Source organism: Copadichromis virginalis, linkage group LG19 (assembly GCF_057382275.1).
Source record: "Copadichromis virginalis isolate Kocher_CV1m ecotype Utaka linkage group LG19, C_Virginalis_male_GT1.1, whole genome shotgun sequence".
Classification (NCBI taxonomy): Eukaryota; Metazoa; Chordata; class Actinopteri; order Cichliformes; family Cichlidae; genus Copadichromis; species Copadichromis virginalis.
This window is the reverse complement of record NC_140636.1, coordinates 33759638-33784973: the sequence shown is the minus strand read 5'-3', so window position 1 is coordinate 33784973 and position 25336 is coordinate 33759638. Positions and strand designations below refer to the sequence as shown.

Here is a 25336-nt window from a genome sequence, read left to right as displayed (position 1 = left end):
CAGCTACTCCTACTAAGAAGTAGTCTTTGAATTCCCTTTTCTGCCTGTCTATGGATCAGGCTCATTCCTGTGAAAGATGTAGCGAGAGATAATCTAAACAGTCAAACCTATAGTGTGACTAGAAAACAGATGGGTACTGTAGTTTCTCAAACAGGATAGTGGATTTATTTGGGATCGTGTGTAGCTGGTGAACAGTACAACTTGGGTGTACTACATCCTATTTACACACGATTGATCAACATCAGCAGTTGAATTTCTGATGTCTTCTACAATTGGTAGTCCAGAAATATGACAAAGGGTATATTCTGAAATGGCAACCTCCATGGGTGATCAAACCAACTGTCACTAATGGTCTTTTGAGTTGCCTCCAAATTCAGTCCCCGCAGACCCATATATTTAATGTTATAGACTGTATATAAAAGATGGACTTGGCCATCAACCATTTAGCACTTTGGCTGGTGCCATGTTGGCTCTTTCTATCCAGAAATGGCCACATTGGGAAAAAGGGTGGAGTGCTGAGTCAGCAACTGTTGCTGGGAAGTTTGGTTAGCACAATCATCTCTACGGTTTACAGAAAATGGTCTGACAAAGGAAAAAATATCCAGTGAGCGGCCATTCCCTGAGCCTTGTTGATGTCAGAGGTCAGAGGAGAATGGTCTTACTCCTTTTAGATGATAAGAACCGCTGAACCACTTGTCACAACCAAGATGAATGCACATTTGCAAACCTTGAAGCAGATGGGAAACAGCAGCAGAAGATCACAGTGGGTGCTACTCCTGTTAGCTAGGAACAGCGAACTAAGGCTACAATTCACACCAGCTCACCAAAATTGGATAACCAAAGACTGGAAAAGCATTTTCTGGTCTGATGAGTCTTTCTGCTGTAACACTTGGTTGCTTGCCTTGTATCTTCTATATATATCTGTATGTTTTCTTGGCATATTTTGGGCCATGTATGTCAACTGAGCATGATTTCCCTGTTAACGCCTAGTGTATCATATTTAAGACAGACTGTTTTTTGTGAGTTTTTGAGACTTCTGCATTATCAGTGTGATTCCCACCCCCCCCCCCCCTTGAAAAAGATAAATAAAGAAATAGACAGGCATAGTAAATATGGCACAAATTAAAAGTCATATGGAAATTCAAATTGAATTAACCATCTGACGAATTTGTCAGATGGTTCAATAAACTCTTCATTTTCAAAACAATTGAATTTTCAGGCCATCATTTAATATTTTGGGCTTTAAAGAGTTAAACCTATCTTTTTCTGACCATGTCCATCTCTTTGTGACCACAGTGTGCCCATCTTCTAATCGCTGCTTTCAGCAGGTGAATGTGCCATGTCACAAAGCTCAGATCATCTCAAACTGGTTTCATGAAGATGAGAACAAGTTCACTGTATTCTAAAGGCCTTGGTAAATACCTGGATCTCAATCCACCTTTGGGGTGTAGTGGAACGGGAGCTTCACATCATCGCTGTGCAGATTTTGTGTGATGTTATTATGTGAAAGGTATATTACCCATTTAGACTATATGAAAGTGTAACCCCATTAGTTTACAAGTGTTTTTGTGAGTTTCTTCTTCTTCTACATCATTAATGTAGAACACACCTTAAGTCCTAAAAATAAATTGATCAATACATTTTTAAATGGAGCAAATAGGATACAAATTTAAACGTATATATGCAAATGAATATTTAATTATTTCTTTAATTTGTCACAAAATCTTTTGAAAATTTGAATTCTCTGGCAAAGAATTTATTATATAGGGCGTGACCTCTTTTTGTGACATCAAGTCACTTGACATTACTGCTGCAAGATACTTCAAATTTGATACCAAGTAAATACAGGGCCAGTATTGCAGATACCAATATTGATATTGTTAACCAAAAGAGGCAGGGGAGGGCAGTGTGTCATGATTTATGAAATAAATCATCATCAATTTGCAAATTCTGAACACATTCTGAACAAATCACTGTGATTTTTACCATACTTAATTTACCATACTTTCAGCTATTCATGTTTTTTAGAAACTGTTTTTTCTTTTGGAGATCTGGAATTTAAATGCACCTGTTTCCAAAGCACTTTGGTTCAGTTTCTGTTGTTTAAATGGGCTATAAATAAAACACAGTTTGCTGTCAACACAAAAACATTCAGACATTTTTCTTAGTGCGTATTTAACACAGTTCAGTGGGATGCATACTGAACTTAAAGGATAGAAAAATGTAATGTAATTATTACATATTATATCAATATTTGGATCGATCCGCCCACCTCTGCTTCACATTTGTTTGGCTTCCTCAGCTTAGATGTTTCGATCTGTGAACTGGGCTCCCTTACTGTGTTGGTGTTGTTGCATTATAATGCCAAATTCAAAATGCGTGCTCCAGTTGTGGTAAAGATTGAATAAAAAAAAATGCTAATTAGCAGTCTTTGAGCACATCTATAAAACCAGGTTTGGCAGCAGCTATTCCCAGGCTCCGACACAATCTGTGTATGCCCTGAAACCCTGAGTGATTAGCATCTTTGATGCCAACAAATGTTATGTAAAAGAAATGTATTGTAGACCTCTTCAGCCATATAAGGCTTTCCCTGTTTCCCTGAAACATTGCCTCAGATAGAAAAACAGTCAGCAGAGGGTTTAATCTGAAAGTCGAGAAAGACGCTGTGATGTAACTGAATATTGAGCTGCTGCTAACAGGTCCTTGGTGGTGGTGGTGGTGGGGGGGGATTGTTCTCTGAAAAAGGTTCACCCTTAAACCAACATGGAAAACAAAAGGTCTCTACGGTGCTATTAAATTTGAAACTTAATACTGGACAAAGACCATGTTTAGAAGAAGATTGTGAGAAGAGCTGGAAAGTACAGCCACTAAATCGACATTGTGGTAATTGTGTTTTGCCAAGGGGAACAATGAACGTTCTTATATAAGTCAGTTGGATACTATAATATACTCTAGGGGACTTAAAATACTAACTTTTTGAGCTGCGTTTGTATGTTGACTCAAAGCCATATGGGAGTGACAATATGGTTGCAGCAGGAGGCAGAGACATTTTCTATTCTAAGCATCTGGACAGGGGAAAGCAGATGGCAGACCACAGACCCAGAGGAATTCACCTTTCTCTGAGAATCATGCCATCAGCAGTTGCCACAGGTGACGACGGAAATGTCATCCGTGGCATTTCCTCTCTCTGTCTTCTTTTGTGACTGTGCAATGAAGGAGTATCGTGCACGGTGGTAGTCTGGTATTTTTCCACTCTGCAAACTGTTTCATACAGAGAAATTCAACCAATCCAGTCAGTGCAAGATGGTTCATACATTTTCATTATTTTGATAGAAAAACATCTTTAAACAGCACAAGAATTTCCACTGTGGTTCGATTATGAAATTTACTCCTATATCCACACTCTGATGTGGTTTCAGGGCAAGTGAGCTCTCTAGTATGTACAGGTAACTGTCCAAAAAGTCATTTGTGTGAAGACCTTCAGTATGGGTAATAAGCCTGGAAATGAGAAGAAACACTGTTATCAGCTGGTAGATTTTAAATGAGTAGCTTAACTTTTTACACAGTTTCCTCCCAAGAATTAGATGGGATACTGGATGTGTCCATTAAAGCTGCCCTTACCTTAGCTTAAGAGAATAAGAGCAGATGATATCCACATTATTTTCTAACATAAATAAAAATATTTCCTAAATATCAAATGAACATTTGAAAGTACTGTGCAAAACATGTTTTTGCACATTTCCTAAAGGAATCGTATTCTTATACCAGCGCACTCACAGCGGCTCTTCTATTTTCCACATGAAGTCTGACTCACTGTGTCTGAAAAAGCTTCCATCACAGACCACAGCAGAGAGTAACAAGAAGTTCATGGCACAAGATGAGTGGATTGAGCTGAATTCATTTTAATCTCAGATCACAGCACTTCACTTATAACAGATGAAAACTCATTAGCCTGACAGAGATCAATCTTGAACACAGCCTGTCCCTAAACCTCAGACTTCTTGGAGATAATAACAGCCCACTTTTACAGCAGAATAAAATCTGAAATAATGTACTTATGATACACATATTTTATAAACGAAGAGCAAAAAGCATCGGGCACGTCTGGAAACCCAATAGACCTCGGTTGGCCAAGCTGACTGCACATGAACAGACATGTCCGGATGCAATAAAACTAGTAAAGCATGGGAACGGACAATCCCTCTTCGCATGGCCATTAGAGCTAAGAATACCCTATTAGTTTTTATTTTGTATTTTTCAAAGGAAAGCACATTTAATGATCTGTGAAACGGGCTTCTGGAAGAGAAAGCCATGGGACATGTTTGCAGTTTGGAGACTGAAATTTTGAGATGCTCTTTGATGTTCTGTTTTTTTAAACTTCATGATCCTCTGCAGTGGCCACTTCATCTGCGCTCTGCTGCTAGCTTTCATCTACTTTATACAGCATAAGCTACTACAATTAGAGTCCCTGTAAAACGAGCAAAATACATGTCACTTTATAACAAAAGGTGCCATTAATGTTATATAAAGCATGACTATAAGTATATCATGATACACTCTCTCAGACAGAACAGAAAACCGATTATAACTTACTCTACTTAACAACAAGGAGCTACCTAACCCATAGCAGTCACTGTTAATCAAAGACAAACATTTAGAGAACCCCGTCATACATACGTATGATCCAAAAATAAGGTAACCGAGGAATAAAAAGGGCTTGATTGAAATCAGTGACAAGGCACAAACAAGTACACAATACAAAATATTGATACAACTACAAGCCACGCGCTCATTCTTAACCTCGCAATTAACCATTTTTATGACATTCACTTGCTTTCCTATTCTACAGCTTTTGATCCCATCACTTGGTCTTCAAGAACAGATGAGGTTTGCGCACTGGTCAGTGATCTGTTCGTCTTTAGGACTTCCTGTCCCACGAGTACGCAGGATGGTGTAAGCTTTGAATGAATGGATGACAGCTGAGCCAGTTAATATGCTGATGAAGATCGTGTGATATATTCAAAAGCTCTAGATAAAGGTAGAGGACCTCGTGTGCAGATTGACTGTTAATATCTTAGTAGAATAAGCTCACATTGTATGTTTGTTTTATTCTGAATGAAGGACGCACTGGCTGTTAAAAAATTGAGTTTTGGGTTTGTTACAATTTTTATCTCTTGGTTGTTTCGTCCATGCAGCATATTTCAGGCCATGCTGGATTGTCACACAATAAGGGCGTTTTTTTTTCCCAAGGCACAGCAAAAGACATGAGTAAGAAATTAACATTCAGTCACATGAGAAAATCTTTGACCCGCTGTAAAGAGGATTTAAAAGAAAAACAAAAAGAACAAAAAAACCAACAGATTGACACAAAAAACATGAAGTTTAGCACATATGAAATGCATACCTCATTTAGACGATATATAATTAACATGCAGTGACGTGTTACATAGCATATGTCAACTGAAAACAGCATGATAGTGCTTTATTTTACTGTTTGTCTTTGCAACATAACAAAACCTAATTTCAGCAATGACCTATTTGACCAACATCAAAAAAACTGGAAAATTTTATAAAAGCTTTTGAGTTTAGCAAACTTAGCAAAACCGAAAAACTTCTTCTGGAGATTTCCATGTTGTTCTCCTGCAGTGGCACAAAACAGACTCCATGGCATATTTGGAAAATGATGTAATTTTAGGATGCGCTTCTATTATACTCCATTTCTTCACAACTTAAAGGAACAGCTTCACATTTTACAAAACACTTTCTTGCCTGCACTTTGATGTATATATTAGTACCATAGCAAGTTAGCTTAGCTTAGCAGCAACACACCATAAAGCAAAGTCTCTGCTACTTTTAAACCAGTCTCTGGTTTAAAACCAGAAACTAGCTGTTTCCCCTCCTTTCAGGTCTGTATGCTAAGCCAAAGATATTGTAATTTTGTTATGGGCTAAACGAACAGACTGCTAGCTATGCACAATGCTATACGGTCATGGTGAAAACCTTAAATGATCTACAACACATGGCATATTACACTCAGTCGTTACTGATTAACATAAGCAATGCCAAAATGCAGAAGCAGTGTAAGAAAGTACACCCTTACTGCTTCCTTAGGAATTAAAAGAGAAAGTAGCAGTCAGGTCTTGCTAATCAATGCACTTGATTAACTGATCGTCAGTAAGTCTGACCAACTCGGTAAAAGCAGAGATTTTGACAGTTTGCTGGTCTGGAGCATTCAGATGTGTGCTAATGCAATGCCAAGGAGGAAAGGCATCAGCAATGACTTTCGAGAAAGAACTATTGCTGCCCGTCAATCTGGGAAACGTTAGAAGTTTTTCCAAGCAATTTAAAGTCCATTATTCTACAGTGAGAAGTGAAAAACATTTAAGACAGTTGCCAATCTTCCCAGAAATGGACATCACAGCAAATTCAACCAAAGGTCAGACCATTCAATCAGAGAAACTGAAAAAAAAAAACCGCAAGAGCTACATCTCAGAGTGACCAAGTAGTGTTTGGGAAGTGTTGCCAGGGGAAAGTCTCTTGTTTCTAACAAGAACATGGCAGCACAGCTTAGATTTGCCACATTGCTTCTGAACAAACTGTGAGACCCCTGGATCGATGTCCTTTGAACAGATGAGACTAAAGTGGAGATGTCTGGCCTCAATCCACAGTGAAAACCAACCACCTCAACTAATTGTAATGGAGGGATGAGGATTTGGGTTTGCTTTGCAGCTAAAGGGATCTGGGTATGTTAGAGTCACATATGAGGCCATCTGGTCGACAGCTAAAGCTCGACCAAAAATGATTTGCATAATAGGCCAATGATCCAATACAAAGCAACAAATCTACAACAGAATGGCTGAAAACGAAAGCAATCAGTGTTGGCCCAGTCAAAGACCAGACCTCAACCTGAATGAAATGGTGTGCATAAATGAATACCTCAATAAACTGAAACAACTCTGTAAAGAAGAGTGAGCTATTATTTCTCCAGAATAATATGAGAGACTGATGCCATCGCACAGAAAAGAATGACTGGGCTCCTACAAGCTACTGAATCATGACATGGATTTAGTTTTCCAGAGGACTGCTTCTGCATTTTTGGCTTAGATTTTTTTTAAATAAATAATGACTTGTTGTAATATGTCATGTGTTGTTCATCCTCGGTTGTATTTATCCAATTTTGTTACCTTATAAAGACACAACTTTTTTATTATGTCCTGATAAATAAAACCTCAGAACTGAAAGACATTTAGTTTGTTTTTGCCATGACTCTGTACTTAACCAGTGTATACAAATGTCTCCCTGGGGCCAAGAGATCTAAATTTCAGAAGGTAAACTACAGGTTTTGTAAAGAAAACCAAGTGCCTGCCTATTTTCTGTGTAGACTAATCCAGACGCTACTCTACAGTGCAGCTACTGCACATGCATTCTTTAGGTGGACTTGAAAAAAAGTATTATAGAAATAACTACTTACCAGGGTGCCCGTGTGTCTACAAGTGAAGACAAGATTCTTGGCATCAACACCCCACAAAGTTACTGGTTCTGCCTGTAGGCTAGCCCTTTCTCCATGTTTCGAGTCCCCAAGTTTCAGTAACGTTACACAAAGACGTAACAATGCTAACAGTAAAGTGAGTTTGACGTTTAAAAGTACTTTCCAAACTATACCCTATATAATGCCCTCAGAGTATCTCGCTACGCCTACCAGAAAATTAGTGCACAATCAGTGGTCATTAGTTCCAACCTGTGCTAAGCTAAGCTAACAGGCTACATGCTTTATTTTCTTACCAAACTGTGAGCAAGAAAATAGATAGCAGATTTCCAAAAAGCTCAAGCTATTCCACTTTGACCATATGTACAGTCGAAACATAATTAGGTAAGGTTTTGATTAAGATGAGACATCTCTGCAAATCATTGTACATCCTCGATTCCTCCCGCCCCCAACCCAAAGCACAATATCAATGACACCAAAAATACTGTAGCAAAAATATCAACCTTATATTGATAATAGTTACAAGCTTCAGGTTGAGTCAAGCTGTTTGCGCCTCCGTTTAGAGCGTACATATATTACGGTACATCTCTGAGTTACATTTGGCCCTCCGTCCGTCTGTCTGCTGTCTCACTGCAGATGGCTTCACAACTAGCTGCCCTCACCCTCAGCCTTGCCGAGCTCTGCTACAGAGGAACCAGATATCACCTATGCCCAAACCCCTCTGTCAGTCTGTCGGGGCAAGCCTGTTCACACCACCCACTCTGATGGGAACTTTCGCCTCCACTCATTTCCAAGCGACACAGCATGGATAGAGTATCTCTGACTGAAACCATAATGCATTTCTATTACAGTCTGCATCACTTGTAACCTTTTTAATTTGCAAATTAAGCCATAGAAGAAGACAGAGTCCGTATCAGCATCTGATCATTTAGCTAAAAGAATCTGTACATTTAGCTTGGTGTTATGTTCTGTTGAGCTGTGTCTGATGGGTTCGGCAGATTGTTTAGGCAAATGGCTTTCTTCTGCAACTGTGATGTTTAAGAGCATTTAGCTCCTGTATTCTCAGGCTCCGTTACTCTTCAGGCTCTTCAGCCTTACTAGCAAGCACAGTCTAGTCTCAGAGTCCGAGGCAGCAGCGTAGTTGGAGTCTGAGGTCAGTGGTGAAAACGCAGCATTGCGGCATTTAGTAATCTGTGTTCTTCAGCTGAAGGACACGTAGAAGTCAGTTTTGGGTGGAGATTTGGTGTTACTGGTAGCCCATGGAGCTGTCCATGAGCGTGGTGGAGCAATAGAGGTCTGGTGGGTCTTGGAGCTCAGTCTCATGGGTCTGGGTGTGTTCCCCCTCTCCTTCTTCTTCCTCCGCTGGCCCACGGTTTGAACTCTGAGAGCTGGCCATGGCGCCATAGCTGTGGTGGGCTGGGGAGGGCATCGGAGTCAAAGCCAGCTCTGGCTCCAGCAACACAGATGCCACAAAAAGCTGAGGGAAGCAGATCAATGCACATTTTGGAATTGTGTCATCCAGTAAATCACTTTATTCACAGGCAGTGTGTGCCTGGTTTAAAATGGAGCTAAACAAGAGACCTTTCACATGCTATAACTTGCTTTGACCACTTATCTATCCCACATGGAGATGGTTCATCAAAAAGCTCTTTCAACTTCTTTCTCCTGTGAATTAACAGTTCAAACATCCTGAGCTTGTTACTATTCCCATGTCATGGATATTATATTGGTTGAGTTTTTGTTATGTCCCAATTAAGAGAAAAAGAGAAAAACTATGTTGTTATAAAGTCAAGATGGAACTTTTTAGTGATATATTTGATTTTATATGGAATAACCCCAGTGCTTGTCTTCTGAGGTTGATTCTTTCACAACCTTAAGAGCATAAGAGCATATACTTCCTGCCATAAAAGACATCTACAGGAAGCGGTGTCTGAAAAGGGCTGGGAAAATCATCAAAGACCCCAGTCACCCATCACATGGACTCTTCACCCTCCTGCCCTCTGGGAGGCGCCACAGGAGCCTCCGGACTAAGACCACCAGGTACCGGAACAGCTTCTTCCCCACAGCTGTCAGACTCCTGAACTCTGCCTCCTGACATCTGACCCACGTTAAACTCATGGACTGAACATACACACACACACAATGGACAATTGTACCCTCAAACACACAATAATAACATGGACTGAACCACCACTCACAACCACTAGCACTTTATATAGCCTCTGTAGAAACTATCCACACCCTCACTTATCTTAACTGCACTACTGTATAGCTCTGTGTAAATAATCATTCTGCACATACGATAATTTTTAACCCTACAACTGTTTACAACTTGCATAGTTCCCATTTCTGTATAGCTGTATATCCCAGATTCTGTAAAGTTATTTATTTCATATTCTGTATAGTTTTTCATATTTATATCCTGTTCATAGCCTGTACATAGCTTGTACTCACTACAGCCTTTACATACTTAGTTATAGAATATTCACAACATACTTCATACCGTGTACATTATAACATACCATAATAGACCCATTTCTGTAATATACTCACATATCTATATTATTGCTAATATATATTGTAATATATCTATATCACTAAAGCACTTCTGGATGGATGCAAACTGCATTTCGTTGCCCTGTACCTGTGCATGTGCAATGACAATAAAGTTGAATTCTATTCTATTCTATTCTATTCTATTCTATATGGCTCTCAGATCTCATGGAAAACTAAACAATTAAATCTCATTCAGTGGAAATCTCATCCAGCACACAATCCACTGATATATTAACTTAAATAACGTAAGCCTTCTCTGTCACATTTAGGTCTCTCTCCAATAATATGCTTTGGTTGTGTATTGGCCAACAGAGAAAGAAATGGTACTGTACACTGGAGGCGGTGGTGGATGTTACGGTACTCCTGTCTGCATCAGTGAGCGTCCCGTCTGGCTGATCAGACATCTGAAACAAAAGAGACAATGCATGGGAAAAATATTAGTTCAAATTCAGTATAAGTCATCTTCAGCTGATTTTGTCTCTGTGACACTTGGTGGCGCTGACCTGGTAGCTTGTTGACTTGTCTGGTTGCTTCCTAAGGCACAAGCGGAGGAGGTAACAGACAATGCAGAAGATGTGGGACACTAAAGTGAAGAGGGTGATCGGATGCATTGGACCTGTGACAGTGAAGGGGAAAAACATGAAAAATTACAATATTACAGCATCCTGACAATCCACCGATCTTTATGAATTTTTATGGCAGGGATATTTACCTAATCGGAGCACGGAGAAGAAGAGCAACCAGAACATGCAGAGAATGGGAGCTACAATGACCTGGCTAATGGCTGCTCTGTGGATTCGCTGGTTGAGTTTGGTGGGAACATAAGCATAGTAGATGTTGTATCGATCGACCATGTGCTTCAGGATCGCGTAGAGCAGACCTGGAAGAAAAAAGTTAAACAAAAATGCACTGATGATGATGTCTGCAACATGAAAGAGAGACAAAGTTATCTGATCGATGTCAACATCACACACAGGGTTTGATCAATCTAATGAGGATTGTGATGTACAAAAAGCAGAGTGTTTGTTTCCTGAGTCCAAAATGGGACTTGATGGGATTAAATAGCTGAAGGCTCGGGCTCCCATTCTACTTTTGGAAACTCTAAGAAAAACAAATAAACCTGCAGTAAGTGATTTGTTGTATTTTATGATACTAAAAGGTCTGACAGATGTAATGGGATGTGAGCACTCAAGACTTTGTATGTCAGGACTAGGATTTTAAATTAAATTATGGATTTAAGAGAGGAAATTAAAAGATACTAATACGGGATAAATATGACCTCAAACTCATTTACATCATAAAACTTTGAACTCAGACCAGACCAGTGACAGATATTTAACTAAACATCTAATCCCTGGGATATCCTTTAATAGAAGAAAAGAAATGCAACTTCAACAGTGTGTCTTGTTTTTTTCTACGTGTTAAATGTACAAATTTACAGGAAAAGAAAATTTTTGTTAATTCACAGAAAATTATTCTTATTTATTTTATAGTTTTAAAGTTAGAAGATAGAAATTTATGCATTCATTCAAATTTTTCCAAAGCCTTTTGGTGAGTCAGATTTTTGTTTTTGCCAAACAGGTTCTTGCCCCCGGGCCTTATTTTTTACACCCTGTTCTAGTCCCTGTTTTTGATCAATTGGAAGCTAATTTTAAATTTTTTGCCTTTAAATTAAAAAAAAAAAAAATCTTTTGTCTTGGTCTTCTTTATCAAATGAAAACTGAAATCTAGAAGAAAGAAAAAAAGCAGGTGAAATGCAAGCAGACACAGAGTTTGGTGCATTAAAGGCGGCCTGTTTTTGACTGACGATTAGATTGCAGAAGTAAATAGAAGCTCGGTGAGCGCCGGGCAGCGACAGGAGCAGAGTGGGCGTCTGGCTCACAGCTCGCTGTGTCTGAGTGTCTGGGACTACAGCAGCAAATTCACACAGTCTGCATCGGACTGGCAGGCAGCAGAGGAGAGTGAGGTTACAGTACGAGGAGACACAGCCTTACACAAACACGACTGAGACGGGACGTGTTGGGATGCAGATGGCTGAGCAGAGAGGGTGAGAAGAAGAGGTAGATGGCTTTACAAGAGTGTAGTTGTGTGCTGCTCACCAAAGGGTGTAATGATGGGACACGTGATGCTGTAGGTCATACTGACAGCAAAGATACACATGGTCCAGGCGTACTCAAGGCCAAACTGGAACTCATAAGCTTGACTCTGCAGAGACAAAATAAACACAGCTGGCTTCTTAAAGTTTAAACCAAACAGCGTGTTAAGATGCCAAGATAAGCACCAAGGCTCTGCTTACCCGTTTGACATGAATCCGCTCAGCTTGGGATTTTGCAAAGCAGAGGCGCAGTGCGTACACCGTCAGTGCAGGGATACGTAGCAATTCCATAGCCGTGCCAATCAAACTGGATGTAATTACGTAGTTTACAAAAAATGCACCGTTGTCAGGAAGAAACACACACCTGCATTAAGACACAGACAAGAAGTGGGCTGCTGGAGATTCTTTCTGAGACTCAGTTTTAACCAAATAATTTCCAAATAACAAATAAAATAATAATAAAAAAATATACATCAGATTTCACTTTGGCTCAAAGTCATCTTCTTGTGCATCTGTGCGGTGCTTTCCTGTTTTTAGCTCGCTCTCAAGTGAAGGGACTCTGATGAAGCTGAAAGCCCCATTATCAACACTAATGTCCTACAGTTGGACAAAGGACCGCAAACTATTACTGCAGCAAAAATCAACTTTTTTACCTGCAACCCCAGTAAAAACCAGAATGCAATGATTTAAAAATCTCCTAAAGCCATAATTTATTCACAATAGAAAAAAAACATATTGAAATGTTTAAACTGGGAAAACGTCCCAATTTGAAAAAAATATTAGCTCATTTTGAATTTGATGAAAGCAACACATCTCAAAACTACTAAAAAGAAACAGCTAGAAAAATGCTTTGCAACTAATTAAGTCAATGGCAACAAGTCAGTAAAAGAAGAAGGTGTAAGAAGATTTTTTGACATACGTTGCCGCCATCAAATTCAAATGAATTCATATTTTCTGAGGTTAAACATTTTTTTATGTTCTATTGTGAGTAAAATATGAGTTTGTGAAAATTGTAAATCATTTCATTCTGTTATTATTTATTTATTTACTTCCACAGAGTGATCTAAAAAATAGCACCTGAGCAGATAGCAGTGTGTAGCTGCACAAGAAGATAATCGTGGAGTGGAAATAATGTGTTTGATTGCACTTCTCATTACATTTTTTGATCTTACTGAAATTTTAAATCCTTCTCTTCCAGGAAGTTGACATCAAAGAGCCAGGTGAACAAGAGGTCAAGGCTAGAGCAGAAATAAAATAGAAAAAGTGCATAAACATTACAAAAAAGCCACAAAAACCCAGGAATAATTCAAAAGAAGTAGATCAAAAAGGGAAATCACTGTAGATGTACCTGGACAGACCAAGTGAAGGCAGGATGATGACCATGAAGACCAGCAAGAAAAAACACTTGTGCATCGTCACTTGATTCTCACCAGATCTGAGACATGAAATGATCCAATAAGATGAGAACATGCGATACATATTTTGCAACATATATCTAAAAAAACCACACACACACACACACACACACACACAAAAAAAAAAAAAAAACCACAAAAAGAAAAAAACAACATAATAAATTCATGAATTAAAAGCCCAAAATGGAAAAAACAGTTGACTCTTTGTACCCATTAGCACAAACTACATTTTTCACTACAGTAAACAGTTGATTTGCATTCGGTCCTTCACACATCACGCCTGCACAACACGTTTGTGGGGGTGGTTATGTAAAGAAAGGGTGCTTATAGGTTGTTCTTATGCACACTTGTTCTTCCTCCTGCTAGTCACCGCACATAGAGGAAACGGTGCACGGTGACTACTGTTCATATCATTATCCTCGCACGGAGATCTCTATGACAACCTGCCCAGAATAACAGTGCAGGGAGAGTGGCAGAGAGAAGGAGGGAGAGAGAGGGGAGAGAGTAAAAAGAGCAAGAGGGTGAAAAAGAAATAAATTAGATGGAAAAAAAAAGAGGAACGCTGATAGTTGAGAGGAAGAAAAACCGCTGCAAGTAAACGAAGCAAAATATCCACATTTCTATTTCAGATGGCTGAGGAGAGCAGTAGTTGATGACTACCCAGTACCTGGTCCAGTGGGACTCAAAGAAGGCGGAGTAGTAGACAACAAAGGGCAGGAGCACTGAAAACGCCCACAGCAGAAGGGTCGGGAAGAACTCTGTAACGACTGGGCTCTGCATTGGACAGCAAAATGGCGATTGATGAAAGTGAGGAGGTTCACAATGGAGCACAGACGTCAGTAAGTTTAAACTGCTCTGAAACTCTAACCCTCAGACTCTCCACGGGCCTTGTGACGTTGAACTTGTCCATGGTGTTGACGATGATGGCAGGAGTGGTGAAGAAGAAGAGCAGCAAGAAGAGGAGGATGTTGAGGAGGACGCAGCGGAGCCACCACCGAGATCCACACACTGACAGGTTTTCCCTATCGATGGGAAAAATGACGAGCCTCAGTTACCAATCATCCAGCAAGATGAACACAGTTAACATATTACCCTTCTCTGATGTACATGTACTTTATGTTTTGACATATGCCTGAAATAGCCGGATGAGTGGTCTCTTCTAAGAGCGGTCCAGCGTACTGGGTAGAAGAGCAAGTTTAAACCAGCTCACTTCAGCTCCCAGTCCCTGCTCGACCTCTCAGCCTGCGACTGCCACAGTTCATGCGTAGACACAAACACACTGCAGTCAGTCAGATGTGAAGCTCAAACTGTGAGCCTCCTTTGATTAATCCCCATACATATGCAGCACTCACTTGTTACATAATCTCTGCATTTGCTTTCTGAGATAAGAAACATGCACCGCAGCTAATCCAATCGTGGATGCTGATTATGCTTTAGACGGTGTTTGAGATCTGCTACTTACAGCAAACAACATACCGATAATCTTAAATGTCTTTGAAGTTGAAACTTATGAAAAAGAAGCAGGAATAGCAATGCTAATGCAGGCACCGATCGCTGAAACATCCACATTTTGTGTTATTTACATAGTGCCTTTCAAGAGATGGTGGATAACTAAAAAGCAAACACAACAGGAGAATTTAAACACTGACAGTCAGATAAAACCAGGAGGATTTAAAAATAGAAGAACTAAAACAAATGAACAAAAGCAAATTTAAACTAATGATTCTTTCAGAGTCCAGTTGATTCCAGTGGGGTCCACAGCCAAAGAAGCATCGAGTCCTTTTGCCTTGAGCCTTGTGTGGAAACAGCTATCAAGGCCTGATCCAAGGCCCTCACATTCCCACTGGTATTATGTGTCTGCAACAGGTCTTTAATATGAGTGAGTGCCTGTCCATGCAAGGCTCAAAACATCATCACAAGAACCAAATTTTGAGTCTGATCAGAAGCCAGTGTAAAGAAATCAGCATCAGCTGTCCAGTGGCCCACACACATAAGCTCAACATGTAACACACAATGAGAGAGCGAGCGAGAAACCTTATTTACTGGAAGAAAAAAAAGGTCTGGTGAGTCTGCTGGAGTACACGTTACGTTGCTGTCTGATTGCAGTTATAACACCAACAAGGAAAATGTTGTACAGACTTAATTTTAGCCATGTTTCATAGCTGGTAGTAAAGGGAGTGACTCAAAGCTTCACTAAGTACTACACAGGGTACAGATTCAGAACCAAAGTTTAACATAATACCATAAAGAGCCAAGCCTTTCATCACCTGTGGGATGGATATAACCTCTGTTTGTCACTATTCAGCTGTAGAAAAGTATTCAGCAGAACAGAAACTTTTGGAACATTCAGAAACTTAAACAAACACATCATACATATGACACTGACGGTAGACTTTAAAAGTGACTTTATATTTGGTTGATAGACACAAAGTACAATTAGCATGGGGCCCGCAACAGAAACTTGGGGAACACCACAAGACAGAAATACAGCTATACAGAGTTATTACAACCACTAAGCAACAAAGGTCTGCCTGAGAGTTATGAGAAGAACCACATCAAAGCTGTTCCACCAACTGCCCGAGCTTCTAAAACCAAAATTACGGTGATCAAAAGTATCAAAAGCAACACTGGGATCAAATAGTCTCAATAAGCAACATTTGCATGATGCATACCTCAGCTCTAAATTGGACCCTTTAGGTCCAACTTCACAAGCTAAAGCTGCACAAACAAGCATGACTAAAACCCACAGAATGTTGATCTGAAGTCTAGTCTTGATCCACAGGTTACCAGAGATACCAAATATGTCAGGCATAATTACAGGGAAATGTGTCTAAATGATGCACAAGTCATGTAAAATTGGACATTGTGCTCAAAATGTGTTTCTGTGTGATTTCCTTTGGCTGCTCCAGCTTCCTACCACAGTCAGTAGACAAGCAGGTTAGATTAATACATTTCTCGTGGTGTAGATGTGAATGGGTGTCTGCCCAGGGTGTACCCAGCGTGTGTGCTGGAATAGGTCACCATGGCGATATGAAGAGATCAGAATGACTCACACAGCTGTCAATTTGGAAAACTGAGACTTCAAAGACAATCAGGAGAAAATCCAAGAGTAGCTTGAGCTTTTAAAAGACATTAGGGCACAAACAAACGTGACAGTTCTCACCATATAATATCACTTGGAGCAGGTGCGTAGCTGACGTCCCATTTGTGCGACTGCACCACGGTGCTGATGCTGGACTGCTGGGGCCTGCGACGACAGTTCACGCGACCGTAGTCCTTCACAATGCTGGAAACCAAAACAAGATGTTCAAAAGGCATTGCATCACTACTCAGCAACGTTACCATGAATTATGTGGTCACTCTCTGCCGTGACTGCATCTGTATGATGAGAGAACCTATCAAACACAGACCTCAGTGTCACGCTCTTGTTTACTCACACAGCAGTCATCCGCTCATCGCGAAAGGTCACAAAGGCGATGCCCAACCTCTTCATGGTGATGCGGTTCTTCTCAGCATTAAACTCATCTGTCCGCTTCTCTTCTAATTCACTGTAGTATTGCTCTGCATCCACCTGCAGAAAAAAAAAGAGTTAAAGGATATGTTGCTCACTTCATCTTTCACTCTCAGATTTACACTGGCAAAAATATCACATTGCTGCTTGTGTTTACCTATTTTTGCATCGCAGTGCCATCCAGTGGTGATTCTCTTCCCATGCAGTGCAATTAAGTTGCAACTGTACACAGAAGGATATGAACAAATCTTACCTTTTCAAAGCCGCAGACGTCACAGCAGAAGATCTGAGCACACGGATGAGTCTTGATCATGATTTTTCCCTCCTTCTGGGCCTTTGTGGCAAAATACAGCCTGCCTTTCATTGCCTTGCGCCTGAAAAACGACAGTGTCCTCAGACAAGAGCCATATGATCAAAAACTGTGATGCTCCAGTCCGTAAAAGCCGCCGTACCTCTCCAAGTCCAGCCTCATTAGCTTGTGGACGTCAAAGCAGAACCGGATGTCGGTGACAGTGCAGCTTGGGTAGGCCTCACTGGTGAAAACAAGAAAAAATGTTCATTATAAGGAATTTTCTAAGTGTGGATGTGCATGAATAAAATGATAGACAGCTCTCCAATCAAACACAGGAAGATTATTTAATCTAATGAAGAAAACGTGTACTGGAAATGTTTGGTGATGAGTCCTGGGTCAGAGATCTCCTTGGGTATGGAGGTAATCATCAGTGTCCGAGCCACCTGTAATAAATAACACAATATAAATAAATCCGTTATACTTTCTTTTAACGGCTCTAGGGAAGCCAATGCCAGGTTGTTGCCTATATAGTAGTAAACTTCTCTGATCCACAGAGATCAATCGCAGTTTCATTGTTAAGGTTTACATGTTAAGGAAGGAAAAGTTTCATTAACTTTCAGATGGACTGCCATAGGACTTTGACTTAAAACTTCTCAGGATGATCCATAAATCGATTTCTTTTAATACAAGAGTACTTATTCCTTTTTCCATTTCTTTAGTTTCTGATGAAATGTTAATAGTAATGACAAACCCATCAGTCCTAACTGCACTAATCAGAGAACGCAGGCATGCTAACATGCCAAACTAAGTGGGTGAATAGTTGGTGGTTTGCAGAATCCTTTTATAGATCTTTATAGTCTTATTCTCTGAAGACAAATGAATAATAAAAAACAATGATATCATTATTGATCACCAATGGAACGCCCTATTCTCTGCATTTAACAGAGGAATGCAGCACCTAGGGAGAAGCCAGAAATCCAGAGCACGTCGGTCTTTACATTTAATTTTGTTTTAAAATATTTTTGCTGTGTTATTTTTTCTTGTATTTGATTTTTGAAACAATAAAAAAGACCTTTTGGTTAGAATCTCAATAATTTGACTTTATCTTTTGCTGGATGGACCTTGATGGTATAAAGTGTGACTGGATGATGACAGACCTTCTCATCTTCTCTGTATTCCAGCTGCAGCGAATGGTGAGCCATACACAGCAACGTGATAATGAAGTAAACCAGAGCCAAGACGCTGTGCAGCCACAGAAAGCTGTCCCTTCAAGGAACATAAACAGAGCAATTACAGATTTGCCCAGGTTTGCTCGCGGCTCTGGGATGCTTCATGAGATCTGATGTCATGCCTGCATTGCTGGACTTACTTTGCACTAACATTCGCCAGGGTTGTTCTTCCAAAGTTTTCAGGACTGTCTCCTGTAGAGATAATAAAACGTGACACAAAGCGAGACGTTTTAATTTCTGTAATGACTTAAAAGGAAGCCCCTCCCCTCTTTTGTCTGGGAGAGGCCAAGAAATGAAGCAATACTAAAATGTTTTCCATCCAGTCAAATGAAATATCAGCCATCTCAATGAAGTTCAAGTTCAAACATGCCTAACTGCGCTGTTTTAACTTGGGAACCCTTTGTTTGCCGTCACCATGGCAGCCTGCCTATGGGTGTTGGCCATTTTATTTAATGATGGTGACAACCACCAGTAATAAAAACATTACTGTGGACAGCCCCACTCCTCATAGACTTCATCCTGTAGTGGAAAGGCTTCCTCAACACTTCCTACAAAATAAGCACACAACTGCCAAAAAGGCATTTCTGTTGCTATTTAGCAGCCTGTTTAGTGTGTCGCCCCACCCCTGGCACCTACATGTGTATGTTAAGAGGAAATTAAGCACTTTCTATTTCTATAATCAGACTTGGGCAAGTGCTTGATGACTTGCCACTGGTGTGCCAGTGACTCCCTTTAGATGAAGTGCAGCCTTTGTGCATGTAATCAGTGTTTATTTTGGTTTCACTGACCTTTTGACTTGTTCCAAGTTTTGAAAGAGATCGGGTTGTTTTAAACTCAGCTGTACCATGAATTGTTAAAAGATAAAGTTTATGTGCATTTAACCGAACTTCTCTTTTTATGAAGAGTCCAGTGTGTTGTTATCGGAGGTTAAGGATATCCCTTGACTTTTCAGTGAGCTAGCTAGACCATCACTTCAAGACCAAAATACCCAGGAGGTTCCCGGAAATGTTGACCGGCAGGATTACAGCCAAAGACAGCAGGGTAACCACTGTCATGAGCAGGATGATGTGGCGCTGGAAGGACAAATATGTCACGGCATCAATGCCACATTTACTTCGGATCTCCTCATCCCTGCAACAGAACAAAGAAGATGCATTCTCAGAATCTCAGAGGTTTTCCACGCAGCGTGATAAACATGCACATTTTTCTTCATGTGGCAGTGGCTCCATACAGGCCGAACCTGGATAAAAATGACCCTCACAGCTTCTACCTCATCCTGAGTAAAAAACTGTGGCACCACTACTTTGGTGTCAGAATCTGTGGTTACCAGATCAGGGAGGTTCAGGAAACCCAGTGTCATAAAATAGAAAAAAAGGCATGAAAGAAAAGAAGTGCACGTTGGTCTCATGGTAGCCCACACATCGAGAACTCACAGGGTGGGTTTGCACTTCGCCTGGGATCCCAGGGTGAGCCACTGGCAAAGGAGAGCTAAAAACAGAAGCACCCAAACTCCACCATAATACTATGGAAACCATGGATACCACCGAAATTGCTTTTTTATAGCTCTAAATCTGTTGTGTGGAGTCGAGACCCGAGCAAGTGCAAATATTCAACAGGAAACCGTGGCACCAGCGGTCGCATGAGCCTAGACTCTTTTGTTTTTTTTTAAACATTTTCTTTGCTAAGTGAGATATAAGACCAGACTTTCACGTTCAATGGTGACATCAGCTTTGAAGACAACAGGCTGGCGAAGGGTTGGAAGCCAAGATGAGAGGAGGATGAAACAATTATAGGAGCAGCTGCTTTAGGTTTACTTACTTCATATGGTAAAGCGATGACAGCCATGAGCAGAAGCCCTGAAAAAAAGAATCATAAAACAGCCAGTGAACTGGTTATTGAAGACATATTACACGTTTCGGCAGTTATATATCTGGTGACTTGTACTCAACCTCCATTTGAATAGTAACACGGTCTGCAAAGTGACACAGAGATGGAGATTTAATAGGTCTGGAGCTGTAATCAGTTTACTGCAGTCTCAGCTGTGTGCAGGCACAGCACGATGACTCCAGTCTGACTCTTTGACTTACACTGCTATAAACATGCAGGGAATGACCTCAGCCTATCACTCAGGTGCCATGGAGTCAGAGACAGACCCGCTGAGTAATGATCCAAACTTTCCTCTTACAACTGTTGACTTGGTGCCATCTTGGTGGTGACGACTTGAGGACTTATTATGGAAGCTCAGGATGGAGCTTTTTTAGACATCAGTATATCACTGGGAAATTAACTGTGACACCTTGGTATAATTAGTGTAAATACACAAGAACATAATCAGGAAGACTGGCAGACTGTCTAACATCAATGTTATTGGTAATGATAGTGTTTCTTTAAAATGAGGCCCTCTCCTTCATAATTTGCAGTGTAACGATGACTGGAATCTGCCCTTTTCCTCACGGTGCCTCTTTGCCCTAATTACACTATTATAGTGCATAAAAATATGCTGTGGTATTTTTAACCACTAGTGGCACTGTAGAGCCATTCGGTGAGCAGACTGATGTTTTTGTTTGGATGTGTTTTGCCGCCAAATGCATGAGAATACACATGCACGCCACAAACATAAAGCTGAACATGGGTCACTGATCAAGAGAGAGACACGTGGAAAGGGTCAGCTGCAGCTTTTCAGTGCAGTTGTGAACTGGAACTAAGTGCATTTAGTCAAGCAGCTTTCTGTGCTTAAGTACAAATTTTAGCCTCTTTTGATTCTTCTCTGCTATATGTCACTTCAATGACTTTTTTCCTGCTACAGTTATCTGACTCTTTTAGTTACTAGATACTTTTTAAATCATGATTTTTGCACGCAAACACATAAAAAGCTTAAAATGTTAATGTTTTGTTATGAATTCAGCTGCTCAACAATTTATACAAGCACATATGAACTCATTCATCTGTTAGCCAGTAAGTCAAGTGAATCAATTACCAAAACATTTGCAATAATTGTTTAGCGTGCCTAATGACATCTCGCAAAAATAAAATAATTGGCAGATTAATCCACAGTGAAAACATTCATTCGGTGCAGCTGGATACGAAACATTCGAAATGAGCACCAGTTGATTTGCTGCTAATAATAAACGCCTACTTATACATTAATGCATGAGTGACGATATTCAGATGATATAGTATCTAATTCTACGACAGTCACACAGCACATTCATTCATGTTAAGCATCCAGATCTTTGTTGATAATACTTAAATGCTTTTTGCATTAGTGGGGTTTCTGATGCAGAGTACTCCGATACTATTGTATTGATTGTATTGATTATCCCATTATGAGCCCCCTTCCTGGTTTCCAGTGCTTTGCAGAAAAAAAATTCACAGTGAAAAATTAAGTACACCATCTGATTTAGTAGCTTTAGTTCAACAACATGACTTCATCAGTATTTCACATCATCCTGTATGGACTTTTGCCCTCTTTTTTTCTTACAATGTTGCTTCAGTTGATTGACGTTTGTGGGCATTCTTTTATTTGCAGCTCTCTGAAGATCCCACCACAGGATTTCAGTCGGGTTGAGGTCTCGAGTTCGAGTGGACGACTTTCACTCTTTTCTTTTTCACTCATTCTTTTGCAGATTTGCTGCTGTGCTTGGGATCATTGTCTTGTCACGTGTTTTGTCACAATTTGGGCCAAGCTATAGCTGTCAAACAGACGTCCTGACATTTGACTCTAGTACTCTGGTATACAGAGAAGTTCATGGTTGAGTCAATAACAGCGAGGTGCCCAGGTCCTGAGGTTGCAAAACAAACCCAAATCATCACCCCTCCACCACCATGTTTGACAGCTGGTAAGAGGCATTTGTATTTTTCTCTAAATGTGGCACCGTGCATTATTTCCAAACATCTCCATTTTGGCCTCATTTGTTCAAAGGACATTGTTCCAAAAGTCTTGCGGTTTCATCGGATGCAATTTTGCAAACCTAACCCAGGCTGTTTACGTTCTTTTTACAGAAGAGGGGCTTTCTCCTGGCAAACCGTCCGAACGAGACAGACTTGCTCAGCTTTGTGTCTAATTGTACTGTCATGTACTCTGCTGTACTCTGACCTTGGGTTTAATTTGTTGGGATGTCCACTCCTGAGAAGTTAGCTCACATCTTCCTTTTTCCCCACCACATGACTGCATGTATTTTGACCTAGATTGTCCAGAGAAAAAATTCCATGGCAAAGCTTCTTCGTGGTCAGAACAGAAGATTAAGGGGAGCTTCTTTCAACAAAGATGAGGCACTGCTCTTTTCTGGGCCGGTAATCCAGTTTACTAGCTCAGAGTCAGTAAAAACTGCTTATTTAAAAGCATGAAATAACCAAAGAACTGACCAACGTTTGGCAAGTGTGTTTTACACATTCACCAGCTTTAATTTATCACATGTGACTGCTGACTGCTAACTCTCCAAACCCCTAATAAGCACATAAAATATTTTACTGCTAGTTTTTCCACTATGTTCAACAGCTCATCTCTTATTTGGTACATGAGTATGCGGTGTGTTCGTCATAACTTCTGCCAGAAACTGAAAACAACTGTCTGCTGTGGCTTTAAACTAGTCTGATGATGTGAAATAAAAACACACCTGAAATGCAGAAGCAGAAGAAGAAGAAGCAGGAGCAGAAGAACAACAAGAATGTTGCAACACGGGAAATAAATTATGAGGTAACCTTTGAAAAATGTAAGATAAGGTTTGAGCATACCATGTCCTTGGTCTCAGAGTCAGAGGGACTGGATTCTGAAGGCGACTTCTCTTTCTCACTTGGTTCTCCATAAAACAGGGATGTGAGACTGCATAAGGAAGAATACACACAAAGAAACAGAATCCTGGTGATCATAGCCGGACATGGCTTTATTAATACACCAAGATGTACCGTAATTGCTGCAGTCCCTGTACCCATCTGGGATCAATCTGTGCATACACAGAAGACATTAAAATAATATAACATGTGGTCCAGTTCACATGGTGAAACAAGTGCAGCAGTTGAATTTGTGGATTGTCTCTGTGGGCTATAACACTGACAGTTCAACAGGATGTCAAATTAAGCAGGGTAATTGAATTACAATGAGAGACGACCGCTTGGCAAAGAGAACAGATGCTGCTTGCCCTCAAGTGCTACGAGGGCATCGTCGGTCAGGCAGGACTAATCGAGCCCACATTCCCCTGAAGAGGAGATTCGGAGCGAGCACAAAGAAAACTGCTGCAGAGTGTTGCATGAACCTGGATGGAAAACATTAACAGTGTTAAGTGAGCTGGTTATTCTAAATTGACCATAGGTGTGGATATAAGATAGATAACATGCTTAAATGTCCAAATCAGTGTTTACATTCAATAGAGAATTAAGCGAAGAATAAATTCTGACCATCCCATGAAATTTTACTTTCACTGTTAATATAAAACAAATACAGTAAAGTATTATCAGTGTTTCAAGTATAGCAAGGCAGTTTGCCACCACTTACATGCAGCAGAGGGAGCTAGAGCATCAATTCTCTCTCTCCACTGAGGCTTCTTACTACATGTTAAAAGTTGCCATAGCTGTCAGAGTTTAACTGATATTGTTGAGTGAGAGATTTACCTGTCATTCTCCATCAGCAGAGCCAGGCGGCCATAGTCCCAAGCAGCTTTCCTCAGACATGAGAAGATCAGCAGTAAAAACTACAAACACAGAAAAACAATTTTACACAGTCTCTGTCCTCATTATACTCTAGATAAAATATCTCCTTGATTCTGTCTAAAATCACTCGAAAAAGCAGTCTACAACAACAGATTCAAAATGCCACAGCATTAATGAAGCATTTTTTGTCTGTATGCTATGTGGTCCAGAAATAGATCAGCGAGCACACGCGGACATATGCTGTTCAGTGAGGAAAAAAATGAGCGCGGTCAAGCTGAATACCTCCCATTTTCCACAAATGGAGAGCAAACTGAGCACAACAATGAGGTCCAAAATAAAACCCTATTCAATCCTGTACAATAGTGGATTTGTGCTGAGCTTCCCTGATGAAATATCATTGAGCATAACTGGACCGTGATGGATGAAGGTTGACAAACGCAGTAAAAGTGGTGATTAGAGCAGGGCGATATGGCCAAAAATATTTATCAGGATATATATTTGAAAATTTGCGATAACGATATAACCGACGATATAATTGATGCGAGACAAAATACAACTCCACAACATTACTAGCGCAAAAAGACAACCTATCATTTATTTTCACTTAAAAATTAAACAAGAAGCTGGTTTTTATGTACATTAAAGCTTTATAAAAATGTAACAGTGCAAATGCAAATTCCTTGCTGAAAGTTTAACCAAAAGGCATTTCCAGTAGAAATGGGCTGACATATCCTGAGCATAACCATGTATAATATCCACTGAAGTTAAAAAGAGGTGCTTTGCAACATTAAACTGCAGTGTGCAGTACGCATTTTTCGGACCATAAGGTGCACGGGATTATAAGGCACATTAAGCGAAACAAAGCAGTCAGATAAATCAAACTTTATTAAACTCATTCTTCTTGCTTCCTCCACTTCTGTACCATTAATTCATTAATGTTGAATTCTCTGGCAGCTGCTCTATTCCCATGTTGTTGCAGTATATTAATGACTAACCTCGTATTGTGGATGGATTATCTCAGTTGTTCTCCTGACTGAAGTTTGGTCCTTTTACAGCATCCTGCCATGCGATTGCATTTGTCTCTAACCATGAGGAACCTTAACGTT

The 25336-nt window shown here is 40.2% G+C and overlaps 1 protein-coding gene across 1 annotated transcript in view; it reads right to left on the bottom strand.

Annotated features, from left to right (window-relative positions):
* Positions 1–3882: 3882 nt before the first annotated feature.
* The window catches only part of tmem63c (transmembrane protein 63C), a 45369-nt gene continuing 23915 nt past the window's right edge, over positions 3883–25336 (bottom strand). The window contains exons 3-23 of the mRNA XM_085441089.1: positions 24192–24271; positions 23319–23406; positions 20403–20440; positions 19573–19715; positions 18725–18776; positions 18513–18621; positions 17725–17798; positions 17516–17596; positions 17317–17437; positions 16990–17123; positions 16716–16838; positions 14421–14574; positions 14220–14326; positions 13486–13572; positions 13310–13375; positions 12339–12501; positions 12142–12247; positions 10755–10922; positions 10546–10658; positions 10375–10446; positions 3883–8963 (exon numbers count right to left, since the gene is read on the bottom strand). Of these exons, the coding sequence (XP_085297215.1) occupies positions 8733–8963; positions 10375–10446; positions 10546–10658; positions 10755–10922; positions 12142–12247; positions 12339–12501; positions 13310–13375; positions 13486–13572; positions 14220–14326; positions 14421–14574; positions 16716–16838; positions 16990–17123; positions 17317–17437; positions 17516–17596; positions 17725–17798; positions 18513–18621; positions 18725–18776; positions 19573–19715; positions 20403–20440; positions 23319–23406; positions 24192–24271 (2310 nt within the window). The 3' untranslated portion in view covers positions 3883–8732. The remainder of the gene's footprint in view (positions 8964–10374; positions 10447–10545; positions 10659–10754; positions 10923–12141; positions 12248–12338; positions 12502–13309; positions 13376–13485; positions 13573–14219; positions 14327–14420; positions 14575–16715; positions 16839–16989; positions 17124–17316; positions 17438–17515; positions 17597–17724; positions 17799–18512; positions 18622–18724; positions 18777–19572; positions 19716–20402; positions 20441–23318; positions 23407–24191; positions 24272–25336) is intronic.